At 34.7% G+C, this 25,069-nt stretch overlaps 1 protein-coding gene across 4 annotated transcripts in view; it reads left to right on the top strand.

Annotated features, from left to right (window-relative positions):
- LOC135834674 (EGFR adapter protein-like) overlaps positions 1–25,069 on the top strand; it is a 249,375-nt gene that overhangs the window by 154,140 nt on the left and 70,166 nt on the right. Inside the window, exon 1 of one of the 4 annotated variants that reach the window (XM_065348619.1) lies at positions 656–1,251. The exons of the other annotated variants lie outside the window; for them this stretch is intronic. Coding sequence (XP_065204691.1) covers positions 1,030–1,251 — 222 coding nt within the window. The 5' untranslated portion in view covers positions 656–1,029. Of the gene's footprint in view, positions 1–655; positions 1,252–25,069 lie in introns of those variants that run through there. 4 annotated transcript variants of the gene reach the window in all.

The raw sequence follows: 25,069 nt of genomic DNA on the forward strand, positions 1-25,069 counted from the left end.
CGGGTTCTTTGAGCCTAAAAAAAAAAAACGACCAAACCAAACCAAACCCACTCCACAGTATCATACCATACCATACTGATAATATAAAAAAAATATAGTGGCAACTCATCCTCTCTTCCTCATCGAATAACCTGGTACCTATACTCCCAAAAATGAGCAAAAAAAAAAAAAGATGGAAGGAAAAGAGTAGATACCTCATCTCTACGGCTGGAATCAGAGCAAAATACCCCGGACTAATTAAAACATAATAGGTATGTACACAGACCGGTCATTTATTCGCGATTCCCCATCCCCATCTCTTCATCAACAACTCTTGTGAGGAGAGGAAAACGAAAAAATCCATAAAATATGAAGTACAGAATACGTCTACCATACGTATAGTGAAAATGAAGATCAAGGCGAGGGAAGTGCGATGAGATGAGTCGAACTAGTCTACGCGTAAAAGTTAAACGTACCTCTACCTACCTCTAGAGTCAATGCCGATTTATAAAAAGTATGAAAGGAATGATGATACTATTCTTGAGAAAGCAAACCAGTACCAATGGCACTCAGATGGTATTCAGCTAGTTTTCCAGTTTGGTTGCATTTATAGTCGAGCTGAGTAGTCTAAGGTATTAGTTGGTTTGTGGACGTGTAGAGCAGATCAGCTATATGAGACCTACATATGGTACACTAAATACTTATACGTTCGAGTCAAGCCAGGGCAATGGGCATGGGCATGGGCACAGAGAGTCCACGATATGATGGGGTAATGGGTACTGCGACGAGTTGGGGAGCACTCTATGTACAAACCTGTCTTCGCCGATATACCGATATACCGTGTGCGTTGGAAGACCTACGTCAGTGTTCTGCTATGTTGATCGTAGTTCGGTGTGTCGTTTGTGATCCATATTTTGCGATGCGGTTCTCGAAATACGAGTAATAATTACGAGTGTTTGCGACGACGTCTTTGAAAAGCTCGATTCGGGGTGAAAGTTGCAATTATTGGTGCGGGTTGGTGAAACGACAGTGTTATTTTCTAGTCATGTTATGCGTGCCCCTTTTGTAGCCGCCACATCGTACAAAATGACACCGACCAGGATCAGTCAAAGGCCACTGTTCCGGGTCCAGTATCGTAAATTAATCGAAGATACGTCGCCGAATGGTATCTATTCGGCGAACAGCGAAACCATTACTTTTATTCCTCCACTCAGCGTTTCCGAATATTTATCGTATTGCTGTCAACAATGCGGTCATCAGCAAGAGATAAAGGTGAAATATGGTTCTATAACTAGTATTTTTTACCTACAGATATCTATACTGACCCTTCCCTCTTCCCAGCCCCTAGCATATCTCGTATATATGTGAAGCTTTTCATTTTTGTGGGCAGCTTTACTATATGTACCTTTACCTACGAGTAGTTTACGTAGTACAAGAAGAGGATAGGTACACGTGCGCGCTTTTTTTTCTCTCGTTGCTCAAATAACGATAACGACCATTTATAGAGGTGTACATTCTATATAATGGCGTAATAAAAAATATTTAATGAGCGGAAGAATGACGAGCATATAAAGGTTATCTGATGTTTATAGATGATGCGACGACGACGACGCACCATATACCTGTACTTTGTTTTTTTTTTGTACCTCGTGTATTCCTCATCTTCTGTTTCTCTTCTACCCATATAGTCCCATAGCATACATTTTTGTACATCGACCACAGGTATGCCAGTTATTCGGCTATGTTAGGAATTACCTGAAATCATTTCGCTGGTATTTTTTTCTGTAGTCTTCGAGCTCGATCGAGTCGATAGGTCTAGCTATAGTTACCCATGTGATGAGTTGGTAAAAATACCGATAAGAGTATAAAATAAACTGGTAAATGAGGATTTTTCCAATTTATAAGGGAGAATATTGCTGCGATAAACGAGATGCTCTTGTCGTAGATTTAATGCTACGTTTATATAGTAATGAAGAGTCTATAATAAATGAAGATGTGATACTGTGTATCTAATTTGAGCAGGTACCTATAATAACATTTCTTAAATGATCCCGATGATGGTTTATAAATGAGAACGAGATGGTATTTGATTCCTTCTCGATGAAATTGAAAAGAGAAATTATTTCGATTGAGCATTCTCTTCTCGTCATGTGTTCTAGTAGGTATGATAGTCCAAGTCAAAGATGCAGGATGATGAGATCAATTTGAAACCATTATTGTGGGTGTATTTGAGAACATATTTGCACAGGGTGTCCCAGAAATAAAAAGGCTTTATAGATGTTTTTATTTACTCGATGGATAAGTACGTATGTAGTTGATTTTCAAGTCGATCTTGCGATAATATGTTCGGTACAATGGTGTATTTTGAGAACCAATTCAGTGAATTTTCACTAACTGGTTTTCAAATGGTCAAAATTTTAACCCAAATGCACTTTTTATAATGAATTACTCTTCTTCAGAGAGTTTTGTAAATTCAGGCATCCTTTTGAAATATTTTCAAGGAAGCTATGAGTACCTATCTTATTTTTTCACTCAAGTTTCGTAATATTTTGCTAGTTAATTGCCCAACTTTTCTAATATTTAATGAATTTTTCTGTAATTTTCAATGATTTTTCTTTAATTTAACCACAGTTTGATCAAATTTTTCGTAACTTTTAACGCTTTTTTCAAGTTTTTGGCAGCTTTTGCCATATTGTCTGAATGCTTCTAAATCATTTTGCGATAATTTTCAAAATATTTACTACCTAGATATTTGCTTCGATCATTACTCAATTTTTGTGGAATTTTATGCAATTTTAACGCACGAAAAGAGGTATACATTTTTTTTCTTTTTTCAAAAAAAAAAAAAAGAAAGAATAACAAATTATTACCTTCAGCTTAAATTTTTGAACATTTTTCTGTCATTTGAAATCATTTTATGTGATTTCAGCAAGTTTCAGAAATGTTTTATGCTATTTTTTGTCAGATTCAAAAAAAAAATGTCACTACAAATTCATTGTTTTTTACTATTTTTAGGGATTTTTGTACAAATTTTACGGTTTTTGTATCAACATTTAGTTGCTCTCGATTATTTTTATGTAATTTTGCTAAATTTTATTGATGTTTCTTACAATTTCCATTGACCTTTGTTGATTTATTTCAAAATTTCATCAATTTTTGGATTTTTTATAGTAATTTATTTATATTGGTTTTTTTCCTTTTTTAAAATGATAAGTGGGTGATTTGTGTTATACTTACAGAATTCCATTTCATTTTGATATAATACCTACTTTTGGTCAATATTTTGTCAATTCTCAACAGATTTTTCCTGTTTCGGGAATTTTTTTTATATTTTATAAAAATTTTACGTTTTATTAGCTTTCAATCATTAAAAAAAAAGAAAGAAAACTTGAACAACTTTTTCTGAGTTGCCTTCGATTTTGCGATGGTTTTCATCATTTTTTTTTTGGTAATTTTCTGCTATGTTTGTAAGTACCTACTTCAATGTTTTTTTTTACCTAGGTATTTTCATAATTTGATCAATTTTTGGTAGTTTTAGGAATTTTTGCAATGTTTACAAAATTTTGCTCAAACTTTGTGATGGGTAAGTAGGTACCTATTTTGACAAATTTGAGTAATTTTCAATGATTTGCAACATTTGTTTAAATTTTTGGAACTTAAATTTGAAAAATTTTCTGCATCTGTTTCATAGTTTTTTCAACTTTTATAAAGTAAGTATTTCATGTTAATAACATTTACTTAACCAATTTTTTGTAATTTTTGCTCAAATTTCGTGATACTTCAACAACTTTCAGTCATTTTGATTTTGAAACATTTTCACAATGTATTTTAATAGATTTTCCTCAACTCCGTGGAAGTTTCATCAATTTTTGATAATTTTTTGGTAATTTATGGTTACATTTGAATAAGAATTATTATTTTGATGACGTTTGATCAATTTTTGACAATTTTCAGTTATCTATGCAATTTTTTCAAAATATTCTCTCAAATTTTGCAGCATTTTATCAAGATTTTGTCATTTCCAAACCATTTCAAGTCATTATTAGCAAGTTGTCATGATATTTTGTTCAGGTTTTGTTCACTTTTATCCACTTTTACTGAAATTTCATCAAATTTTTGAAATTTATTGTAGTTTTATGAAAGTTATACAATTTTTTATGCTGTTTGTGATTTTCCAGAGATTTTTTTTATTTTGTTGAAATTTTTCAAATTTTGCATGATTTATCAGACATTTTTATAAATTTTTTCGTAATTTTTGTGAGTTCGTTTTTAGTTTGGTTATTTTTACCACACTTCATGAATATTTGACGAGATTTCGTTCAACTTTGATAATATTTTAATTGATTTTTGTCAATTTTTAATCATTTGGGTGGATGATTTCAGGAAAATTCTGCACTTTCAAGCCATTTTACAGTTATTTGCCAGTTTTCAATTGTTCATAATTTCATTTTAACAAGTTTATCGCTACGTTTTATGCAATTTTTACTGCATGTTTTTTCATTTTTTTCCGAGTTTCATCAAGTTTTGATCATTTTTTATTTTCTTATGATGTATTTTATGCAATATTATTCATCATTTCTTGTGAAATTGATTCGAATTTTGCAATAAACATTTAATCAACTTTTTGATGGAGTTCAAGTTTTTTTTTTTTTTTTAGCTAAATTGTCTTATGAAATTTTTTTATGCTACATTTAATTCATTTTTGTTCAAATTTCATCTTTTTTTAATGATTTCAAATTTCTTATAACAGTTTTGTTTGGTGTACCTACCTAATTTTTCTGCATTTTTTTGTTGGATAGGTAATGTCTTAAATTTTTCAGATTTTTATCAATTTTTTTTTTTTAATCATTCTTCAACATATTTCAATGATGCTTCATGAAATTTTTACTTGCCAGGTCTAATTCATTTTTCTTCAAATGTCATCAATTTTTAATCATTTTCAGTTTGTTATGGTATTTTACATATGTAATTTTTCTGTATTTTTTGTAAAGATTCAAATTTTAAAGTACTTACCAAACTATTTCTCCACTTTTGGTCGTTTCACATTTTTTATTACATTTCTTCAAGATTGTACGTAAAGATGTTTTATCCGAATTTTTGGCGAATTTCGTTCAATTTTGAAATGAAATTCCATTGAACTTTCAACCTAGTTAGTTTCATGTTGTTGTTGTTGTTTTTTTTTAGCACAAGTCAGTTTTTCATTCTCTGAGTTTCCTGACAAGAATGTAATTTTCCTGATTTTCTTACTTAATAATGAATTTTTTTCAAGTGTGAAGAGGGATGAAATCGCCCTTGAAGTCTTTGGAACGGACGTTTGGTTGAATATTTTTGAGAAAAACTTACTCGCAAAAAATAAAAAATCAATTCCAGGGCTTCTCAGAGGTTGAAACTTTAAATTGATAGGAATGGTTTTTTTTTCGGTGTGATTTTTCAATCCTCATATTTTTGCTCCATTTGTGTTCAATATTTACCTGGTCGGCATCTCCATCCCTTGCCTTCAATCTAAAATTTTGCTATTTTGGGTGCTGCATGATTGAATTGGGCCAAGATCTACGAAAGAATTTTTTCTAGCTTAAAAATCCACGAATGGTAAATTTCGAGTTTGAAGTATTTAATTCGAATATTTATACTCCATAAATGTCAAATCATTCAAATATTTTACCCCCCCCCCCTCCCCCTGGGAATGTCCCATAAACCAAATGTTCAAAATTTCTTCGCTTCCTTTTCCCTCTCTGAATTCTCTCATTTAATTGAAATGATTGGCAACACTCTACAGAACTTCTGGAACACACTGTATACAATATCGAATGAGTGCTATACGTACGTAGACGTACACGCGGTGCATCTCTTCGAGAAAGTGATTAAGTTTCTTACTCGTATTAGCTGTAGGTATAGGTAGAGGTACGTGAATTTCTTTCATGTTTAGCGATACTTCCAAAGAACGAACCGCGATATACCCCGAGGAAATTGATATTGAAGAGTACTTCGCCAAGCGATAGAATGATATCTTTGTAATATAGGTAATGTGTAATTCGTACACCGTAACTCAATCCGATCTTAAAATACATTTTGGTATTATTGGTGCATTGCACTGTACACTTAGGAGTTATAGAACACGATGCAAGTGGAACTTGGAACTTCTCAACTATAAGTATTGATTTCCTCTTTTTCTAATATTCTCATCATCTCACATCTCGCAGTACTTTATAAGTACCTACTTACTTTGATGACCTTCGAATTGCATTATCTTGAGTGAATCAAGCAAAAGGGTCATTTGGCTCGAGTTTAAAACGTGAAGGTATTCGTATTTGCGCGCTTTTATGGCAACTGCGTGCATGTGTACAGTCTACTATTGAATTGCTCATTTTTGTTTAACATTAACGTGTATTATAAATAATGTTGAATGTTCCAGCTGAGATCTGATCAACGAATTCGAGATGTTCGTAGTAGAGGAATTTTTAAAAATTTTCTAGTCAGGATACGAGTACTAGTAGGTACTTTGGAATGGGTAGATTTTTATCGCAGGTTCGGATATTTTTGCTGGGTTTATCGTCGAGATAAGTATGAAGATTGAAGATACTTATTATATGGAATTGAAAAGATAGATGGGTTGGATAATCGAGGTATTTTTGATTTTAATTTTATGGTGGGCTTATTTGGACTCTGGATTTATGATATTTGAATTCTTTGGCTTGGGTTGAACGTATTAAAAAGACTCGTTATGAGTTTTTTAGGAGAAAAGTGAAAATGAAGTTTCACGAAAATCATTTTTTTAGACAGATTTTGAGGGATTAGGAAGTGAAAAGTTGAAAAAAAATCCATCAAGACCATTCTACTCTTGATGAAAAATCGCTTCAATATTTTTGCCATAAAATTACCCCTTTCCAAGTCAAAAATAATCCACCCTTTTTTCATCATTCTCATCTTACTCGAACCATAAACCGTCCAGTAGGTCAAATAAAACTCCCCCTCATTACATAATCTGCTCTCGAATTCACATTTTCGTAATACGAATACCATAATATGATATACAATTTTAGTACATCGTGGTCGTTGTTGTCAGCTCCTTCGTCATCTTCGTTCTTCGAGTTTGGAATTCATCATACGATAATTTCAAACCAAGTCCAACGTAGTATTGCGGAGGTGGACTGTATTATGGGTGTTTCATTGAAGATTGTGTGTTTGTTCTGTCTGTCTCTGTCTTACAAACACTTTTCCCGTGCATTATTCAGTTCACTACAAATACAATACTACATTCACACACATATACGGAGTGAGTCGGGCCACATTCCAGGCATTCCGCCGCCTCCACCGCCTTCACCGCAGCGGTAGCCACGACTTTTTATTTCGTTTCCCTGCAGCAACCTGCCGATGACACAATCGTCTTTCTTTTTTCATTCTCATAGTGGTCTTTCTCTTCGTATAGGATTACTCTGCTGGTAAAAGGATCTACCGCGATCATCTCGTATCCCTGGAATAGGATTTCTGGACATTTACCATCTACCATCTCCCAATCCAATTGCCATACTTCCTCGAATATCTACATGAAGGAATAAGACTCGACCACGTAATTTGTTTGGGGTATTAGCTCTTTTCATATAAGCTTCGAGAGAGTATTTTTTCGTAGAATATTTATTCAATTCGAACACGCTCACCACAAATCTATAAGGTAGATAGTGGTTGGATTGATGAATTTTCACTACTGCCATACTAAAGAGAAAGCGAAGGGTAGGGCTATTTTCAGGCTATATCACGCTTTTCCATTAAAACAGTCTACTCGAATGCGTCTTCTAAACAAAACAAACTTCTCATTTTCGATAACGTGTTGTTTTCCCTTTTACGTCCTTGTTGTTGTTGTTGTGGTGGAGACTGCGGAAACTGAAAGTTACGCTGAAAAACACTCGAGGCTGAGCAGATGGCGTGCTCATGCTGAGGTCTATACTTACTTTTGTTCAAGTGTATAAGTTGAGCTTGGTGATATTTTCTTCTGAGTTTTCGATTGAACTACTCGTATTATGCTTCGAAGCGGGTAATTAGGTTGAGCTTTTGTGGCAGAGAGTTGGAATCAATTCGATATGGGTGTACCTACTGGTGGAAGTTTGGAAAGAGCTAATTTCCTTCGTGAAAGGGCCAGTACGAGTGTTGATGAGAATTTCATCGCGAATTGAAATCGTTGTGAAAATTAATTGAAACCTGTTCCAAGATTGAATTTGAGTGGGAAATGGTGAGGATGTTTTGTGCATAAATTGAAGGCTGGGATGTTTTTTTTTCTCAGATAGAACTCGTATTTTTTTTAAATTCCACTCGTCGTTTTCGTGAATTTTCTAATAAACTAATTTAATGAGAAATTTCTGGCGTGTCCGTTGCCTCATCGAAAAAATGCTCAAATTTACAGTGTCTCCTCAACTGAGGAACTCTTTTGAAAAGCGTTGGAATGTATTTTACAAAATGAAAGGTAACATTACTCTTCGAGCGAAATTTGAAAAAAAAAGGTCCAAAAAACGAAAAAACACCCATTTTTGCATGTTTTATTCCGAATTTTCATTCGCAAGGAAAGGAGTGGGCAATTGCACTAGTGTCCCCTGGCTATGCCACTGAAAAAGATCAAAAATGGCCGAATTGATATGCATAGATACGATTTGATTGTGAAACATGAATTTCTTGAACGAATTTATGTGCCCAGCTTATGATTAAATTTAAATATTGTAGTTGCTGTTTTTTGATAACGAGTCCACAGGGTGATCCGCGAGGAAAAACATTTCAGCAGGCCAATTGTAAAATTGAGGGTTTCTAGAAAATTTTGAAATTCTCAAAAAAAAATAAAGTTTCCGATTGATGCCCACATTTCAAAAAAAAATGAATACTCATCAGTTTTTTTTTAATTCGTACCTCAAGGCTTCTTCAGTCCCCATTTTGAAAAAAATCAGAAATTGAGAAATTACAAGAGAAAGATTGGTTCTGAAAAAAAAGTTGGATCGAGCATCTCTACTCGTGGTAAAATTTGGCTAAAATTGCATGGAAAATATGTAAAAACACACGATAAAAACATTATTATTGATAAAAGTTAGGCAAGTACCAAAAAGTGATGAAATTTCTGTGAAAAGTGACAAAATAAAACAATAGTTCTAAAAAACGTTGTTGGTAAACATAATTCTAAACACAAGTTGAAGTGTTAAAAAATATAAATTATCAAAAATTGAAAACATTTCAGTGAAATTTTACAAAAATAGAATGACAAAGTGCTGGCAACATGTCAAAATGATACAAAAATATGAAAAAACTGAATTAAAATCATCGAAAATTCTCATCAAGTAATAAAATTCAACAAAAATATCAAAAACTGTGCCATGTGTGCCAATGTGTAAAATGTTATTAAAATGACTGAAAAACATGTATGTATAAAGTATGAACAAAACATGATCAAATTTCTAAGAAAAAACTCGACAGAAATCGCATAAAACATCATCTCCTGATTTCTAAATGTTTTTCCGGATCCTCTTTTTGAGAAAAAGCCTCATCAGAAGAATCAAAATTTGACTAGAAAAAACCAGCCACTTAATGAAGTAGATATTTTGAAAACATGGAGCCTCACTCAAAAGCTGAAATTTAATTTTTTTCAGAAACTTTCAATTGCTCCAGAGGATCCAAAACATTTCTGAAATGGTTACTTCCAAGTCAAAATGGTTTAAAATGGGTCGAATTTCATTTCATTTTTTTTTAATCTATAGAGTTTGAAAAAAATTAAGTCCAAATGACCTCAAAAAGACACAGAAAACATTCAAACTTTTAGACGAATGTTCAACCCTCTCAAAGAGAGTTCAAAGTTTGAAAAAAATTTCAATCTTTTTTCAAACGTTTCAACTTTTTAAACTGTTTTTTTGCTTAGTTCGGGTGGTTCTTAATGTCTTAAATGCTCGTAAATGATCTTTTGTAGATCGTTAGGAAAGCTCAAAATTCATTTTTGTCAAGTTTCCAGCAGTTATCAAAATATTTGGGTTTTCATCTCCTCGGTAAAAATAGAGATGAACGACTGATTCACATTTGTAGAACGTAATTGTGAACATCATAGACCCTCTCCCTCCCCCTAAACTGTCCAAATTTTGGGTTTTTGTCGGGGAAGGGGAGGAGGGGTAAAAATGGACCTAAAAATTTAATTTTTCCTACGTCTTGTATGAGGTCATCTGGCAATAATTTCTTGCTATGCCCGCAGCTTCTTCAATTTTTTAAGGAAAAATGAAAAACAATTCTCCCAAGAAAATAAGTCGTCGTCGTCGTCGTTTCCTTATAAGCGGTAGGCCTATTGGCCTGTCTGCTGCGGTGTGGAACCTGTTGAGGATGAGCCTGAGGTATCCGTGAGTTTCCTCCTTGGTCTCCCTCTGCTTCTCTTCCCCGTTGGTGTATATTGGAGGACCCGTTTTGGTGATCTTGTTTCCTCCATCCTTTTGACATGATTTCTCCAATCTTTCCTATACTGTTTTATCTTCTTCATGACTGGCTTCACTCCGAGATCTGCTGTTATTTTCTCGGATGGGACTCTGTCTCTGAGAGTCACCCCTGCCGTTCTCCTCATGAACTTCATCTCTGCTGCCGTTATTCTTCTTTTATCAGATTTCTTCAGTGCCCATACCTCGCTTCCATACGTCATCATTGGTATTGCTAGGGTATTGTACACCTTCAATCTTGTTTCTTTTCGCACCTTACTGCTTCTTAGGGTCCTATTTATCAGTCCTGTGACTCTCAGGAACTTTGCAATCTTTCCACCAACATCTACTTCTCCCTGGTATGATATCGTGTTTCCCAGGTATTTGAAATTATTGACCTGTTCAATGATTTTTCCATTTATTACAATCTTGCTTCTTACTGGCTCCTTTCCTTTGAAGGCCATTGTTTTTGTTTTCTCTGAAGATATTCTCATATCATACTTTTCTGATGTCTTTGTTAAATTATACATTGATCTCTGTAGGTCATCTTCTGTTTCGGCTAGTACTGCTTGATCATCTGCGAATAATACTGTTGATATTTCTTGCCTTCTGTCTGTCTTGATTCCTTTTGGCTTCATTTTCTGCCATTCTTTTACCATGTGGTCCATGTACATGTTGAATAAAACACAAGACAGTGGGCATCCCTGGCGAACTCCTCTGTTTATTTCTGCTTGTTCTGAGAGTCTATTTCCAATTCTTACTCTTATTCTAGTGTTCTTATATATGCTGTTTATCACCTTTCGCATTTTATATGTTACCTTTTCATCTTTTAGGACTTCAAACAGTTTTTTTCTATTAACCCTATCATATGCTTTTTCCAGGTCTATAAAGCACATGTGTGTTTCTAGGTTGTATTCGATCCTTTTTTCCATCAGTAGTTTTACTGTATAACTTGCGTCAGTGCATGATCTTCCTTTTCTAAATCCGTTTTGACTTTCTGACAGCTTTTCTTCTGCATGCTCTGCCAGTCGTTTTGCCAGTATTTTCGCATATATCTTGTAGCAGGTGTTGAGTAGACTTATTCCTCGGTAGTTTTTCAGGTGTGACATATCGCCTTTCTTGAAGAGTGGTATTACAATTGCTGTTTTGAAATCTTCAGGTACCTTTTCTTCTTGGTACATCCTATTTAGGAATTCCAGAAGTCTTCTTTTAAATTCACCACTTGCACATTTGTACAATTCTGTTGGTATGCCATCTTCTCCTGGAGCTTTTGCATTTTTTGCCGTTCTCAAAGCTTCTTGTAGCTCTTTAATTGAAATTCTGTCTTCTGTTTCTCCAATTTCATCTTCTATCTTTGTATCTTGTGCATTTTTATCACTCCAGAGTTCTTCAAAATATTCCTTTGCGTCATTGATTTTAATCTTTGGCAAACCCACTCTTTCGTTAAAATTTGTGTCAATTCTTCTTATGATTTTGTACACCTTTGGCCGTAACTTGTATGTGTCATGCTCCAGGAATGTGATGAAATTTTCCCAGCTCTCTCTCTGTAATTTCCTGGACTTTCTCTTGACTTTTGCCGACTGTTTTCGATATTCTTCACCATCGACCTCGCTTTTTGTGCTCATGAATTTTCTGAATGCCTGTCTTTTCTTTTGTATGAGTTCTTGGATTTCGTTGTCCCAATTCTTTATTCGCTTTGCCCCAATTCTGCAAGGAACCATTCCTAAGCTTTCTTTTGCCGCTTTTGTCACAATGGATTTGATATTTTTCCATTCTTCTTCTATGTCCTGGCTTGTTGGTATCTCTTGACTAATGATGTTCATCCGTCTTTGGTACAGCCATTGGTTGGTTGGGTCATCCAGGGCTCTTGTGTTGATCTTCTTTTCATTCTTTCTGGCTGGTATTCTTGTTGTTTCCATTCTCATTACTCCTTGAACAAAATGATGGTCAGTGCCTATTTCTAGGCCTCTGTATGTTCTTACATCCAAGAATTTCTTTGCGGCATTTTCATTGGCTATAAAATGGTCGATCATTGAGCTTTGTCCTCTTGTATTGCTCCATGTCATCTTGTATGAATTAATTAAGTATAACATTTTAAGAGCATTTTTGTAGCAAGAAAAATTATTTTCTGTTTTGTCAGAGAGAAAGTACTTACTGATGCAGCTTACATTATTTTTTAGTGTTTCAGCTGCCTGAAAAGGCTGAAATTGCTCAATTTTATGAGAAAATGAATTCCATGTTTCTTTTTTTAATTTGTTTGGAAGTCTAAAAAAAGGAAGAACTGGTCTAAAAAAAAAATCAATTTTAGCCTCTAAAGTATTTGAATTTTGTTTTAATAGCATTAAATCAAAGTCATTAAAAAGCTTCTGGGAATTTCCCATTTCAGTGCAAAAATGTCCAAACACTTCTGAATGAACACGTTTTCAGGAAGAAACCTTCTTCACCCCCCCCCATATTGGTCTCTTTGTATAGAGCCCTCAAACTATTGAAAAATAAAAAATGAAAATTGTAAACTTTTTTTTGAAAATTTTCATTTTTGGTAAGAATCTTTTTGAATGTTCCCTTTTTCAAGAAAAAAAATCTTCATCGGTCTTCAAGAAACTTGAAAAAAAAAATGTTTTCCAACTGTATGGGGATCTCTGTTACAAGTAAACCAATAAGAATTGTTTCATTGTTTGGGACGCATGGAAAAGTTTTCTGTTTAAAAGGGGCCTATTTAGAAGAATTCTCGCACAGAAATGGGGATTTTTCCAAAAAAAAGTTACACAACTCTGATTTATTCATGTTTTTTTTATTTCTTTAATTTTGGAAGCGTTTTATAAAAGGACCAAAACAGCTTGGCAGGCTGGGAGACGGGTTCTCCTTGAAAAAGAGATTGCTTCAAGGAATTCTGATGCAGAAAAGGGGAATTTTTGGATGAATTGGGTTTTTAATTTTTTGTTTTTACCTGTGACAGGGCTCGTAGGGGTAAAATTTCTGGGAGTTTTCTTCTTATAAAAACTACCCCCTTCGGGAGAGTTTGAGAGCAAAAAAATTTCACAAGCAAAAATAAGAGCCACCCTAAGCCAGCAGATTACAAAAAATCATATTTTGACCCTGCTTGATTCCCTTTCAGGTACATTTTGAATTATTCCACAACCTTGCTCATGTTTATAAGATGATGTACTCGTATTTTCACACCAAGAATTTCACATCACGAAAACCAAATAAGAACAATTCGCCGTTGATTATAATAACGCAGCAAAGAATCCACAATATGCATTTAAGTATCGGGTACAATGAACGATGCTGCGATACAAGAAAAGGGGTTCTTTTAGTATACCACTGTGTAAATGTAAAAGTATATTACGTCGAGAGCAGCAAATCGGTAGCATAGGGAAAAAAATTATTACTATTATTAAAAGGCGTTCCAGCGTTCTTCGTTGTTTTAGTCGACGATACGATAAATGGTGTGGAGGAAGAGAAGGGAAGGATTTCCGTTTGTGGAATAGCATATTATATGTACCTCAGAGAGTAGTACAAGTACATTAATAGATATTATACTGGTACAGTGTAGATAATAGTTCGCGGACAGCGGCAGGATACACTCCCAATGACACGGATTAGTTATAGTAGACGAGATTTTAGTATTATAGTTTCCACTCCACCATAGATATTGAATAGGTAGTGCTTTTTGGTGGAATACACGTGAAAATTGAGATAGATGAACAGAGAAGAAGGTGTAAATTTAGAGCTGGTAATTTTGATTATTGGAGTATCAGCTTATGTGAGGAGTCTCTAGGTCGTTTTTAGGATTTTCAAGACGGTTTTAATGATATAATAAGAACTACAGGGTGTTCCATCAAGCATCGGACATCGGTAGATCAGATATTAAGTATAGATCGTCTCTTTCGATGGCAGACAACACAAATACATATGAATTATGGGGTTCCAGCTCTGTTTGGTAAAATTTTATGGACATTTCGAGCATTGAAAAATTTGCTGGAGGCTCCAGAATGACTCAAACTTGCCAGAAGTTAACTTGATAGGGTATTGAGGAAATTTTGTGGAAATTTCAAGTTTTAAAAATCTGCTGGAGGCTCCAGTAATTTCCAACAATTTACAGGAGGCTCCAAAATCACTCAAACTCGCCAGACGTTGACTTGATAGTGTATTGAGGAAATTTTGTGGAAATTTCAAGTTTGAAAAATCTACTGGAGGCTCCAGTAATTTCCAAACAATTCACTGGAGGCTCCAAAATGACTCAAACATGCCAAAAGTTGACTTGATAGGGTATTGAGGAAATTTTGTGAAAATTTAAAGTTTTAAAAATCTGCTGGAGGCTCCAGTAACTTCCAAAAATTTACTGGAGGCTCCAAAATGACTCAAACTCGTCAGAAGTTGACTTGATAGGGTATTGAGGAAATTTTGTGGAAATTTCAAGTTTGAAAAATCTACTGGAGGCTCCAGTAATTTCCAAACAATTCACTGGAGGCTCCAAAATGACTCAAACATGCCAAAAAATGACTTGATAGGGTATTGAGGAAATTTTGTGAAAATTTCAAGTTTTAAAAATCTGCTGGAGGCTCCAGTAACTTCCAAAAATTTACTGGAGGCTCCAAAATGACTCAAACTCGTCAGAAGTTGACTTGATAGAGTATTGAGTAAATTTTGTGGAAATTTCAAGTTTAGAAAATCTGCTGGAGGCTCCAGTAATTTCCAACAATTCACTGGAGGCTCCAAAATGACTCAAACTCAGAAGTTGACTTGATAGTGTGTTGAGAAAATTTTGTGAAAATTTCAAGTTTGAAAAATCTACTGGGGGCTCCAGTAATTTCCAAAAATTCACTGGAGGCTCCAGAATGACTCAAACTTGCCAGAAGTTGACTTGATAGTGTATTGAGGAAATTTTGTGGAAATTTCAAGTTTAAAAAATCTGCTGGAGGCTCCAGTAATTTCCAAAAATTTACTGAAGGCTCCAAAATGACTCAAACTCGCCAGAAGTGGAATTGATAGTGTGTTGAGGAAATTTTGTGGAAATTTCAAGTTTGAAAAATCTGCTGGAGGCTCCAAAATGACTCAAACTCGCCAGAAGTGGAGTTGATAGTGTGTTGAGGAAATTTTGTGGAAATCTCTAGTTTGAAAAATCTGCTGGAGGCTCCAGTAATTTCCAAAAATTCACTGGAGGCTCCAGAATGACTCTAACTCGCCAGAAGTTTACTTGATAGTGTATTGAGGAAATTTTCTTTCAAGTTTAAAAAATCTGCATGGAGGCTCCAGTAATTTCCAAAAAGTCACCGGAGGATCCAAAATGACTCAAACTTGCCAGAAGTTGACTTGATAGTGTATTGAGGAAATTTTGTGAAAATCTCAAGTTTGAAAAATCTGCTGGAGGCTCCAGTAATTTTTTGAAAAGTCACTGGAGATTCCAAAATGACTCAAACTCGCCAGAAGTTGACTTGATAGTGTGTTGAGGAAATTTTGTGAGAATTTCAAGTTTGAAAAATCTGCTGGAGGCTCCAGTAATTTCTAAAAACTTACTGGAGGCTCCAAAATGACTCAAACTCGCCAGAAGTGGACTTGATAGTGTATTGAGGAGATTTTGTGGAAATTTCAAGTTTAAAAAATCTGCTGGAGGCTCCAGAACTGCTCAAAACGGTTTGAAATCATCTCTAATCGATTATTTAGAAGGTCGAATGTGTGATACTCAGATTTGGAGTGTGGCAGACATTTGATGAGACACCCTGTACAGTGTACACAAATGTAGCATGACCGGCGCCGGTATAATTTCCAGAATAGCCTGATAAGGAATAAATATTTTTCGAGAATATATACGAGAAGAGAGATATAGAAATACTTAGTGAACTCGTGTTCGGGTGGCCAAGTAACGCACACGCCATCTTAAGGCAAAATAAAGACGACGACGCCGACAGTGGAATTCCAAAGATTATCTCAACCACTATATTTAGGTGGTACTTCCTACGGGCGACATCTCGTTCCGATATTTCAATTTCGCCAACGGGGGTCCTCCATTCCTCGTGACCATAATGATGATGATGATGGAGACGAGTAAAATGACTTACACACATGGTCTTTTTCAGTCTTATACTCGATACCTAGGTAATCGAAACTTGTGGCAAATTGAGGAAACTCATCATCATCATCGAAAACGGATCAGTTTTCGAGGATATAAAATGCCCGAGACCCTGTTCACCTCATCTCCTACGGTAGTCTATAATGTATAACTCGAACATCCGGAGTAGAATACGATACGATACGAGCTGTGTGAGGTGAAAACTGACCCTGTGAAGTACCACATAAAACGATACGGTTGGTTCGACCATACCATATACGAAGAAAAGACAGCTAATTAGTTTTAATTTTAGCAAAATAGACACGTTTTACGGATTGGCGTTTCCTTAATCAAACCCAGTCAACGTCTCGAGTTTAGAAAACATTCTAGATGACGGGGTTCACAGCAGTCGCTGTCGTTTCTCGGGGGTCTCAAAATGTACTTACCTACAATTTCAAAAGAAAGAAACACGTTAAAGAGTGAAAGGAACCGTCGAGGGGAGGAGGCAAACTATATAACCATGCCAAAAGAGCGAAAAGTGAGTGGCTTTACGCGTACTTCGTAACGTTTTTGAAAGCTTGACAACACAAAGAGAAGGCCAAATGGTAAGGATACCTTAGAAACGAAATTAATTTCACAGCTGCCCTTTTCTCTTCACCTTCATTTTCTCCGCACGTAAAAGGGAAGTGTTTTTTCCTCATCGTGTTCACACAGAGAAGCCGACTAAATTGAAAAATCGACACTTGATAATTTTTTTCGCTTTTACCTTTGCTTATTATTTTTTCCTCTCGGAGGCTTTGAACACGACGACGACGCGGAAAGAGCAAATTATATGGGTTTTTTGTATAGCTACGTTACATTATAACGCTAACGCGTGGATTTGATGCGATGGAAGGGAAAAAAGTGAATCTGTGGATTGGGGGAGGAGACGAGTGGAATAAAAAAAGGTAGGTACTAATCCGAAAACGTGTAGAAACGCTTTGCATACCTGAGCGAAATAAACGTGGGCTGAATCGCAGGTATTTTTCTTATAAGTACATAGAGTTAGTTTCAAGTATAGAATAAATCTATTAAACGCGTTTTACTCGCTTTATTATTATTTTATCGTATACCTCTATGTACCGTATAACTATTTGTTGACGTAGATACGTTCCCAGGTTTAACTTCAGTCTCGAGAAAAATCTCAGCATCATCATTGAAGATGCTCGCGTACCTATTACTCTGGCTATCAGAGTTACAGTAATTGACTAACTTATACATACCTATGCCGGATATGCGAGATGCTGGTTTAATTATTCACTGCCCAAAGCCGACCTCCTCGTAGTCCTAGAGGATACGAGTATAGGTACAACGACGTTTAATGAAAAATATAATCTTCGATCGAGATTTCAATTAATAAAAAATCCAAGTCTTGTAGTAGGTACGAGTACCTATCTATAATAGCTGAACTATTCTCTGAAGACAGTGCCCGTATAACGAGAGAATAATAAGTTATCTTAGGTACTCGCTAATTGACTCGTTCGATTGGTTCGCGGTGTATAAGAAGAATTTATTAGGGTTGTTGGATGTTGCCTTAGTTTGAGCGATGCTGAAAGAACAATTCTTACGGTTATTACCTATCTTGCTTTGCATGCATTAGAATGCACCTAAGTACCTTATTTTGCTTTGAAAATCCCCCACCCCCGCCATTCGAGCTGTTACCTCGGGTGAGAAAACAATTCCCTATTTTTTATTTTCCCCCTAACTGCAAAAATAATGATGCCGGTAACCCCCCTCCACCCAACCTCAAAATGAAACAAAAAATTCACAAAAACAATTTTTAAAAATGTTATGTTTCTGCATCAAAATTTTTCTAGATAGTCCTATTTTCAAGACAAAAAATTTCCCCAGCCCTTCAAATCGTATTGGCCCCTTGTAAGGAGTCTCCAAAGTTGAAAAAATTATAAAAAATGAGCATAACTCAAAATCAGGGAAAATTTTTTGAAAATATCTCATTTCAACATTACAATTTTGTTCCACAAGACCCCCTGAAAAAACTTTCGTCGGATCCCCACATGACGTTGGCTTTATTGTAGGGAGCTCCCTAAATGGGGGGGGGAATTTATGTCTGTAAAAATTTGTAGACATTTTTTCATTTTTGGGCAAAATCTTTCTATAAATAGGTAAGTAGATACCTTTTCAAAAAAAAAAAACTTTTCTCCAATCTCTCAAATGGTGTTGGTTTCCTTGCATGAAGCTCATGAAGTTTAAAAACATCAAAAAATATGAGAAATTGATGTCTGTACTAATTTTTTGAAAAATTGTTCATTTCTAAATCTATTTCCAATTTGCGAGCCTCTCCCACGGGACCGATTCACTATTTTTTTTAATGTTCCTCCTGACGTGTAGATCTAGATATGTAATCAAATACTTACTTATTTAAAATTCAAAATTTTGTAGTTTAATTGAGTCCAAAAATTAAAAATGCATTAATTCAAACAACTGTAACTTTGAGCTTTCATTTCACTGCCGACTGTTTCTTCTTCTAATTACTCATTTTGCTTAGAATGTGAGCAAAAATAATTAATTATTTGAATAAAATGAAACAAAGGAAAAATGTAGCGATTAAGAAATGAGAGTGTTAAAAAAAAAAAAAAAAAAAAAAAAAAAACAGAAAGAATTGGATGGGTAGCTATTTGAAAAAGAAGCTGAAAAATTGGAGTAAAAGTCAGCAGTCCCCCTCCCTCAAGTAATTCTTGAAGTGAAATGAAACAAATAATAAAAAGTAATGGAAAACAAATGTATAAGGAATTTTTAAAAAAAATTAATGGATTTAACACCAAAAAATAATTGAAGCACAAAAAAAATAAAAATAAAAACGAAATTAATTGTGAAAAAACTGAATTGAAATTTACAAAGTAAAAAAAAAATGAAACTCGACCGTTAAAAAACAAAAAAAGAAGTGAAGGAAATTAAAATATTTGAAAATTGAAACAAAAACGGAGGAAAAAAATTGATGTCCCCCCCTCCCCCTCCTCAAAAAAAAGGGAAAATGTATTGAAGTGAAATAAAACAAATATGGTTGAAAAGGAATAATTAGCAATAAACAAAACAATAAAAAATGATAACAGAAAAATTATGGGAATTGATAAATCCAATAAAAAATGAAACATACCTATATAAAAAAGGAATGAAAAATACAAGAAGAAATGATGATGATAAAAGTGAAAACAATCGGCAAAGAAAATTGAAAGATTTCTGAAAAAATGAAATAAAATAAAATTGAATGAAAAACTGAAAACAAAAAAGAAATGCAAAAATAAAACTGAAAACAAAAAATTGAATTGAAAATGAAAAATAAAAACAAGAAAAAATGGCAATGTAAAGATGTGAAAACAAATAAAGAAAATTGAACGACATCTAAACAAAAATAAACTAAAATTGAATCGAAAACAAGGAAAAATGCAAAAATAAATCTAAAAAGTAAAAATGGAAACCCTGAGATGAAGGATTTTTTATGTTGAAGAAAATCGTTGCCAGTTCATTAAGTAACGATTTTGAACTTTCAGGGAAATATTTTCAATTTTTTTGGTGGGAGGAAGAAAGGCGAGCACGAGCTGGGGATGAGGCTGCTCCAGTTAATTCCAGATAATTCAAGCTTTTGCCCTCACTTCACGTGGGCCTGTTTGCTTTTCATTTTCAAGATTAAAATTCTACAATTTTGGAGCAAAAAAAATTAACAATTTAAAAAAAAAAAACATTGTTTTTCACCTCTCAAAACCAGAATTTTTGAAAGCTTTTGCCTTTGCTTTGATCGATCCAATTCCTATCTATTTCCTAAACTAAATAAAATCTATGTTTGAAACTTCCATAAATTTTCAGTTCCTCCCCCCCTCGCTCCCCCCACACCCAAAGTAACTTCTAGTTTTGTTCCTGTAATTGTATAGATTGACTTATTTTTGCGAAATTGAATAGAAAATTAAAAACAAAAATCAAATGGGACAACTTGCATTCAAGTATCCGAACGTGAGAAAAAACATAAATGGTGAGATTTTGAAGAGGGGAGGGGAGTAAAATTTTGAGGGTCCTATTTGGTGCATCCTTCAGGGGCCTCGATCAACCCAGTCCACGCCTGAAAGAACTTCTTTATTGACCCCCCCCCCCTCCCCCACCATATGAACAAAACCCAGCTACATCCACAGAACATTTCTTGAACCTTCTTAACTGAAATTTCTGAAACTTGAGTTCATTTTTTGGGTTTTATGACGAACAGAACAACTCGTAAAAGCCTTAACAAGTGAATTTCCCTCAATTTGAGACTTCTTCAAGTACATTTTTGCCACATTGTGTGGGTTTTGCTTTAAATACCTATTTACATGGGTATATCAGGTACGAAGCTGAAATGCATCATGCTATATCAGGAGAGTTCTGGGGCACCCTGTGCATAGCTATTCTTTTCCATTCACTTTGTCATACGATACAGTCCAGTGAAGATAACCCAACGTCCGATAAAAACTACAAAACGTGGTGTATTTTATTCCCAACCGATCATTTCATAATAATATCGGTTTAATATATAATGACGCAGAAATATGAAGAAGACCCATCAACGACATCGAATCATCCATCATAAATGCCATTATGAACGGACCAGACTGATGGACTCGCATTAGTTGACGGATTCGTTACACTACACTTCATAGTGTCCTGTCCAGTCAAGGCACATCGATGCGAATACCTACGAATAGCGGACTTGAAATCTTCATTAATTCTAACCGTGTTGTAGAATAGACTCTGTGGGCGTTTTTTTGCCACCCCGAGGACTGTAATATGAACCCTCGAAAGAGGATGTTGACTATATAACGGTGTTACCGCACACACGCTTACTCATATTTTGGATACAATTTCATGGAATTCCTTCATCTTCTTCATCATCATCGCTTGTATAAGTTGGCCAGTTCCACACATGTGTTCGGTGTGTGCGTGGGTCTGCAGTCCACATTATAAAAAGAATCGATTCGCAACGCGTATACCTGGTAGCGGTCATTGACAAATTGACAGCAGAGCGATTAATGACACGTAGTTTAGATTATACCGCCGAAAACAAGACGATTAATTACCTGACCATCACACGCCACCGAATCGTGCTAAAAGAACGGTTTTATAATGCGCTAGTATAAAGCGTGTGTTGCGTTGATGGGGTTTTTTCTTTCATTCAATATTCAGCTTGTGTAGCCCAGCAGCATGGAAAAAGTGCAGGATTGGTCGTGCGGTATTTATGTAGCACTTTATTTTTGTAAATTTTAAAATACACATTATCTAAAGCAACTCAGGTAAACGCTTCGTAGGTCTCTTTTTTCCGCGTGTGCGGTCATTTGGTGTACAAAACACGCCTAAAAGCGGAAATGTACACGGATACGCGATTATACGCGCGAGTAAAATGTAAAATAGTAACAGGTACGATATCGTCGAACGTGTACGAATATTTTAAAACGATAACGGTATTAGTACACGACTCGTAGTCGTCATTGTAGTTCTCTCTACGTCCTATCATCATAATCCTATAAATGGTGAATTAAATATGCCATGCTGCATAGATTACATACCTACATCACTCCGCGCTTTGCAGTTAGGTATTCGTTGAACAAAAATTCCAAATTATATCGGGTCATTCGTATAGAGAGAAATAAATGATCGTAATTCTGAGCTAAATACCTCGTTTGACCTTTAAAGCGAGGTTTATGAACTGGTAGACAATTTTTGGAAATGTTCATTGAAAAATTGAAGCTCGGATGGGAAACGATTTTATCTGAATCAGTTGTAATCCGATGTAGATCAATCAAGATCAGATCCAATCAGGTATCCCCTATTGAATTTGTGTAAACAGCTGATACTTTTTGGGTTTTTAACATTGCTATTTGCTATTGGTAGACCTACCCTAAATTTTGGTAACCTATTGATGATTCCCTGGTAATTTTTGGTAAATTACTGGTAACTTTTGGTAACTTACTGGTAATTTTTGGTAATTTCTGGTAATTTACTGGTAATTTTAATAATAATAATAATAATTTTATTGAAGATATAGCATTACACAGCAAGTATAGGTATACAAATTAACGACACCCCTGGTCATTTTTGGTAATTTACTGGTAATTTCTGGTAATTTACTGGTAATTTCTAGTGAATTACTGGTAATTTCTAGTAAATTACTGGTCATTTCTAGTAAATTACTGGTAATTTCTAGTAAATTACTGGTCATTTCTAGTAAATTACTGGTCATTTCTAGTAAATTACTGGTCATTTCTAGTAAATTACTGGTAATTTTTAGTAAATTACTGGTAATTTCTAGTGAATTACCGGAAATTTCTAGTAAATTACCGGTAATTTCTAGTAAATTACCGGTAATTTCTAGTAAATTACCGGTAATTTCTAGTAAATTACCGGTAATTTCTAGTAAATTACTGGTAATTTCTAGTAAATTACTGGTAATTTCTAGTAAATTACTGGTAATTTCTAGTAAATTACTGGTAATTTTTAGTAAATTACAGATAATTTCTGAAAAATTACTGCAGTGAACCCAAAAAAGTCTTGATAATTTCCTCAAAGCCTAAAATGTCCATGCCCCAAAACCTTAAAAACTGTACCCTGTGAAGGTCTGCCCCCTGTCCCAAAGCCCAGGACTTTTTTGTCTGAAAACCAAGCCCCATAACGTGAGCTTCGAAACCCGAACAGTGATTATGGCTTTTCGGGGCTTTTTGGGGCTTGTGTGAATTGCGTAAATTACTATTATAATTACCGTGTCTGTGTCAGTCTGTGCATCTCAAAATTTATATACTGTAGGTAGTTCATTGTTTGTTAAAAATATAAAAAATTTGAACAGTGATTAAAAATTCCAAAAATTTTAATTTTTAATTCTGATTTTTGAAAAAAAAACCGGTTGAGTTTGAATATTTTGAAAAGAGCTAAAGCATACACCCACCCTAGTTTGTGCAAACGGTCTCAAAGAACTTGTGTTTCAAATTTCAGTCGATTTCAGTCCGTGATTCTGAGCGCTAGAGCTAGAGCATTAAGCAAATCGATAAAATCCCCATAAGACAGATGTAAATTCTAATTCTCTGCCAGTCTGCTTGCAAATTAGGCAAAAAAATATCTAAAAATTCAAAATCTGTCCTTAAAAATGTTTCTTTTTTCTCAACAGAATATCAAATTAGGATTTTACTTTAATTTTTCATCAAAATTGCAATTTTGAGCCCCAAAAAGCCTGGACACTGAGCCCTGAAATCCTAACCCAAAGATTTCCTGGCCTCAATCCAAGTCAAGTCCAAGACCTAATAAATTTTTGGTTTAAGCCCAAGCCCCAAAACCCAGAACCCTTCAATTTTCGGCGGCGTCTTAAATCTCCTCAAATTTGTAGGCGGCGGCGGCGCCCTCGGCGCGAGAACAAAATTGAATGCAAAAAATACCCATTTTTTGTAGGTACCTTGAAATGCTAACTTTGAATTTTTACTCTTTTCTTGGACCCGCAAGAGTAGGATCAATGGATCAAAATAAAATTTTATGACCATAAAAATTTGAAATGTGCTTTTAGAAGTTTAGAAGCAGAATCGAATCCCAAAAATTTCAGGAATGAGATTTTTTATCTCTGAGGTAACAGTCAGAAAGTTGAAAAATACAAAGGATGATAAATTTCCAGAAATTTATATTTTGAAAACTTGCGGAAACTGCGGAAAGTTTTCAGATAGTTACTGGAAATTTGTATTTCTTCGAAGTATGAAGAAGGCGTTGAAAAAATGTCAGTTTGAAAATGTCATTTTATCAACTACGTATGAGTAACTAATAAATTTCCAATTATTTCCAAACTATTTTTCTTTCTTTCATTTTGAACAATTTTATCAATATTTTGCAGAAATTGAACGTTTTTTTTTTGGCAATTTTCTTTCTCTCCATTTCTAACAATTTTTCTTCATGGATTTGAAACTTTTCAGAAATAAATTTCCAGGAGCTTTCCTTGGAAAATTCCTTTGTCATCTATAAAAAAAAATACCACTCATCATTTTTGCCCCCCTCCCTCCCCATAAAATATGAAAATATGATATTACAATTTTTGAGATTCTATCCTGCATTATTTTAATGACCACATTTTTGAATTTTTGTAAAAATAACATTTCATGTTGGCTCCACTTCTAGAGAAAAGTAAAAGTAGAATGGTAAGCATGTCTTTTTGTCATTTTGACTGATGATTGAATTTTTTTTTAATTTTTACGCTATGAAGCAGAGAAGGAAAAACGAAAAGTTTTCCAAAAGCTTTCCAAAATTCGTATTTCGAGAGATAAAAAAACCATGATTTTCAGAAATTTGTTTTTTTTAGATCAAAACTTCAGAATTTGAATGACAGGTTTTTGAATCATAGGCCCTCAGGCCAGTCCGCCACTGCTATAATTAGATCAGACGACAGAAGTTCAAAGTTCAAGCTTGAGCACAGCGAGGGCGAAATTTTTTTGAAGATTTTTTGGACTTAATCAGCGAAAACTTCATTTCTGGGTGGATCATTTATACTCGAGGACTGAAAATATTCGCCACACCGATTAACGCCGCCGCGCAAAATCGGCGGCGGCGGCGGCCGGCATGGTTGAGAAAA

The sequence above is a fragment of the Planococcus citri genome, chromosome 2 (genome assembly GCF_950023065.1).
Source record: "Planococcus citri chromosome 2, ihPlaCitr1.1, whole genome shotgun sequence".
Lineage (NCBI taxonomy): Eukaryota > Metazoa > Arthropoda > Insecta > Hemiptera > Pseudococcidae > Planococcus > Planococcus citri.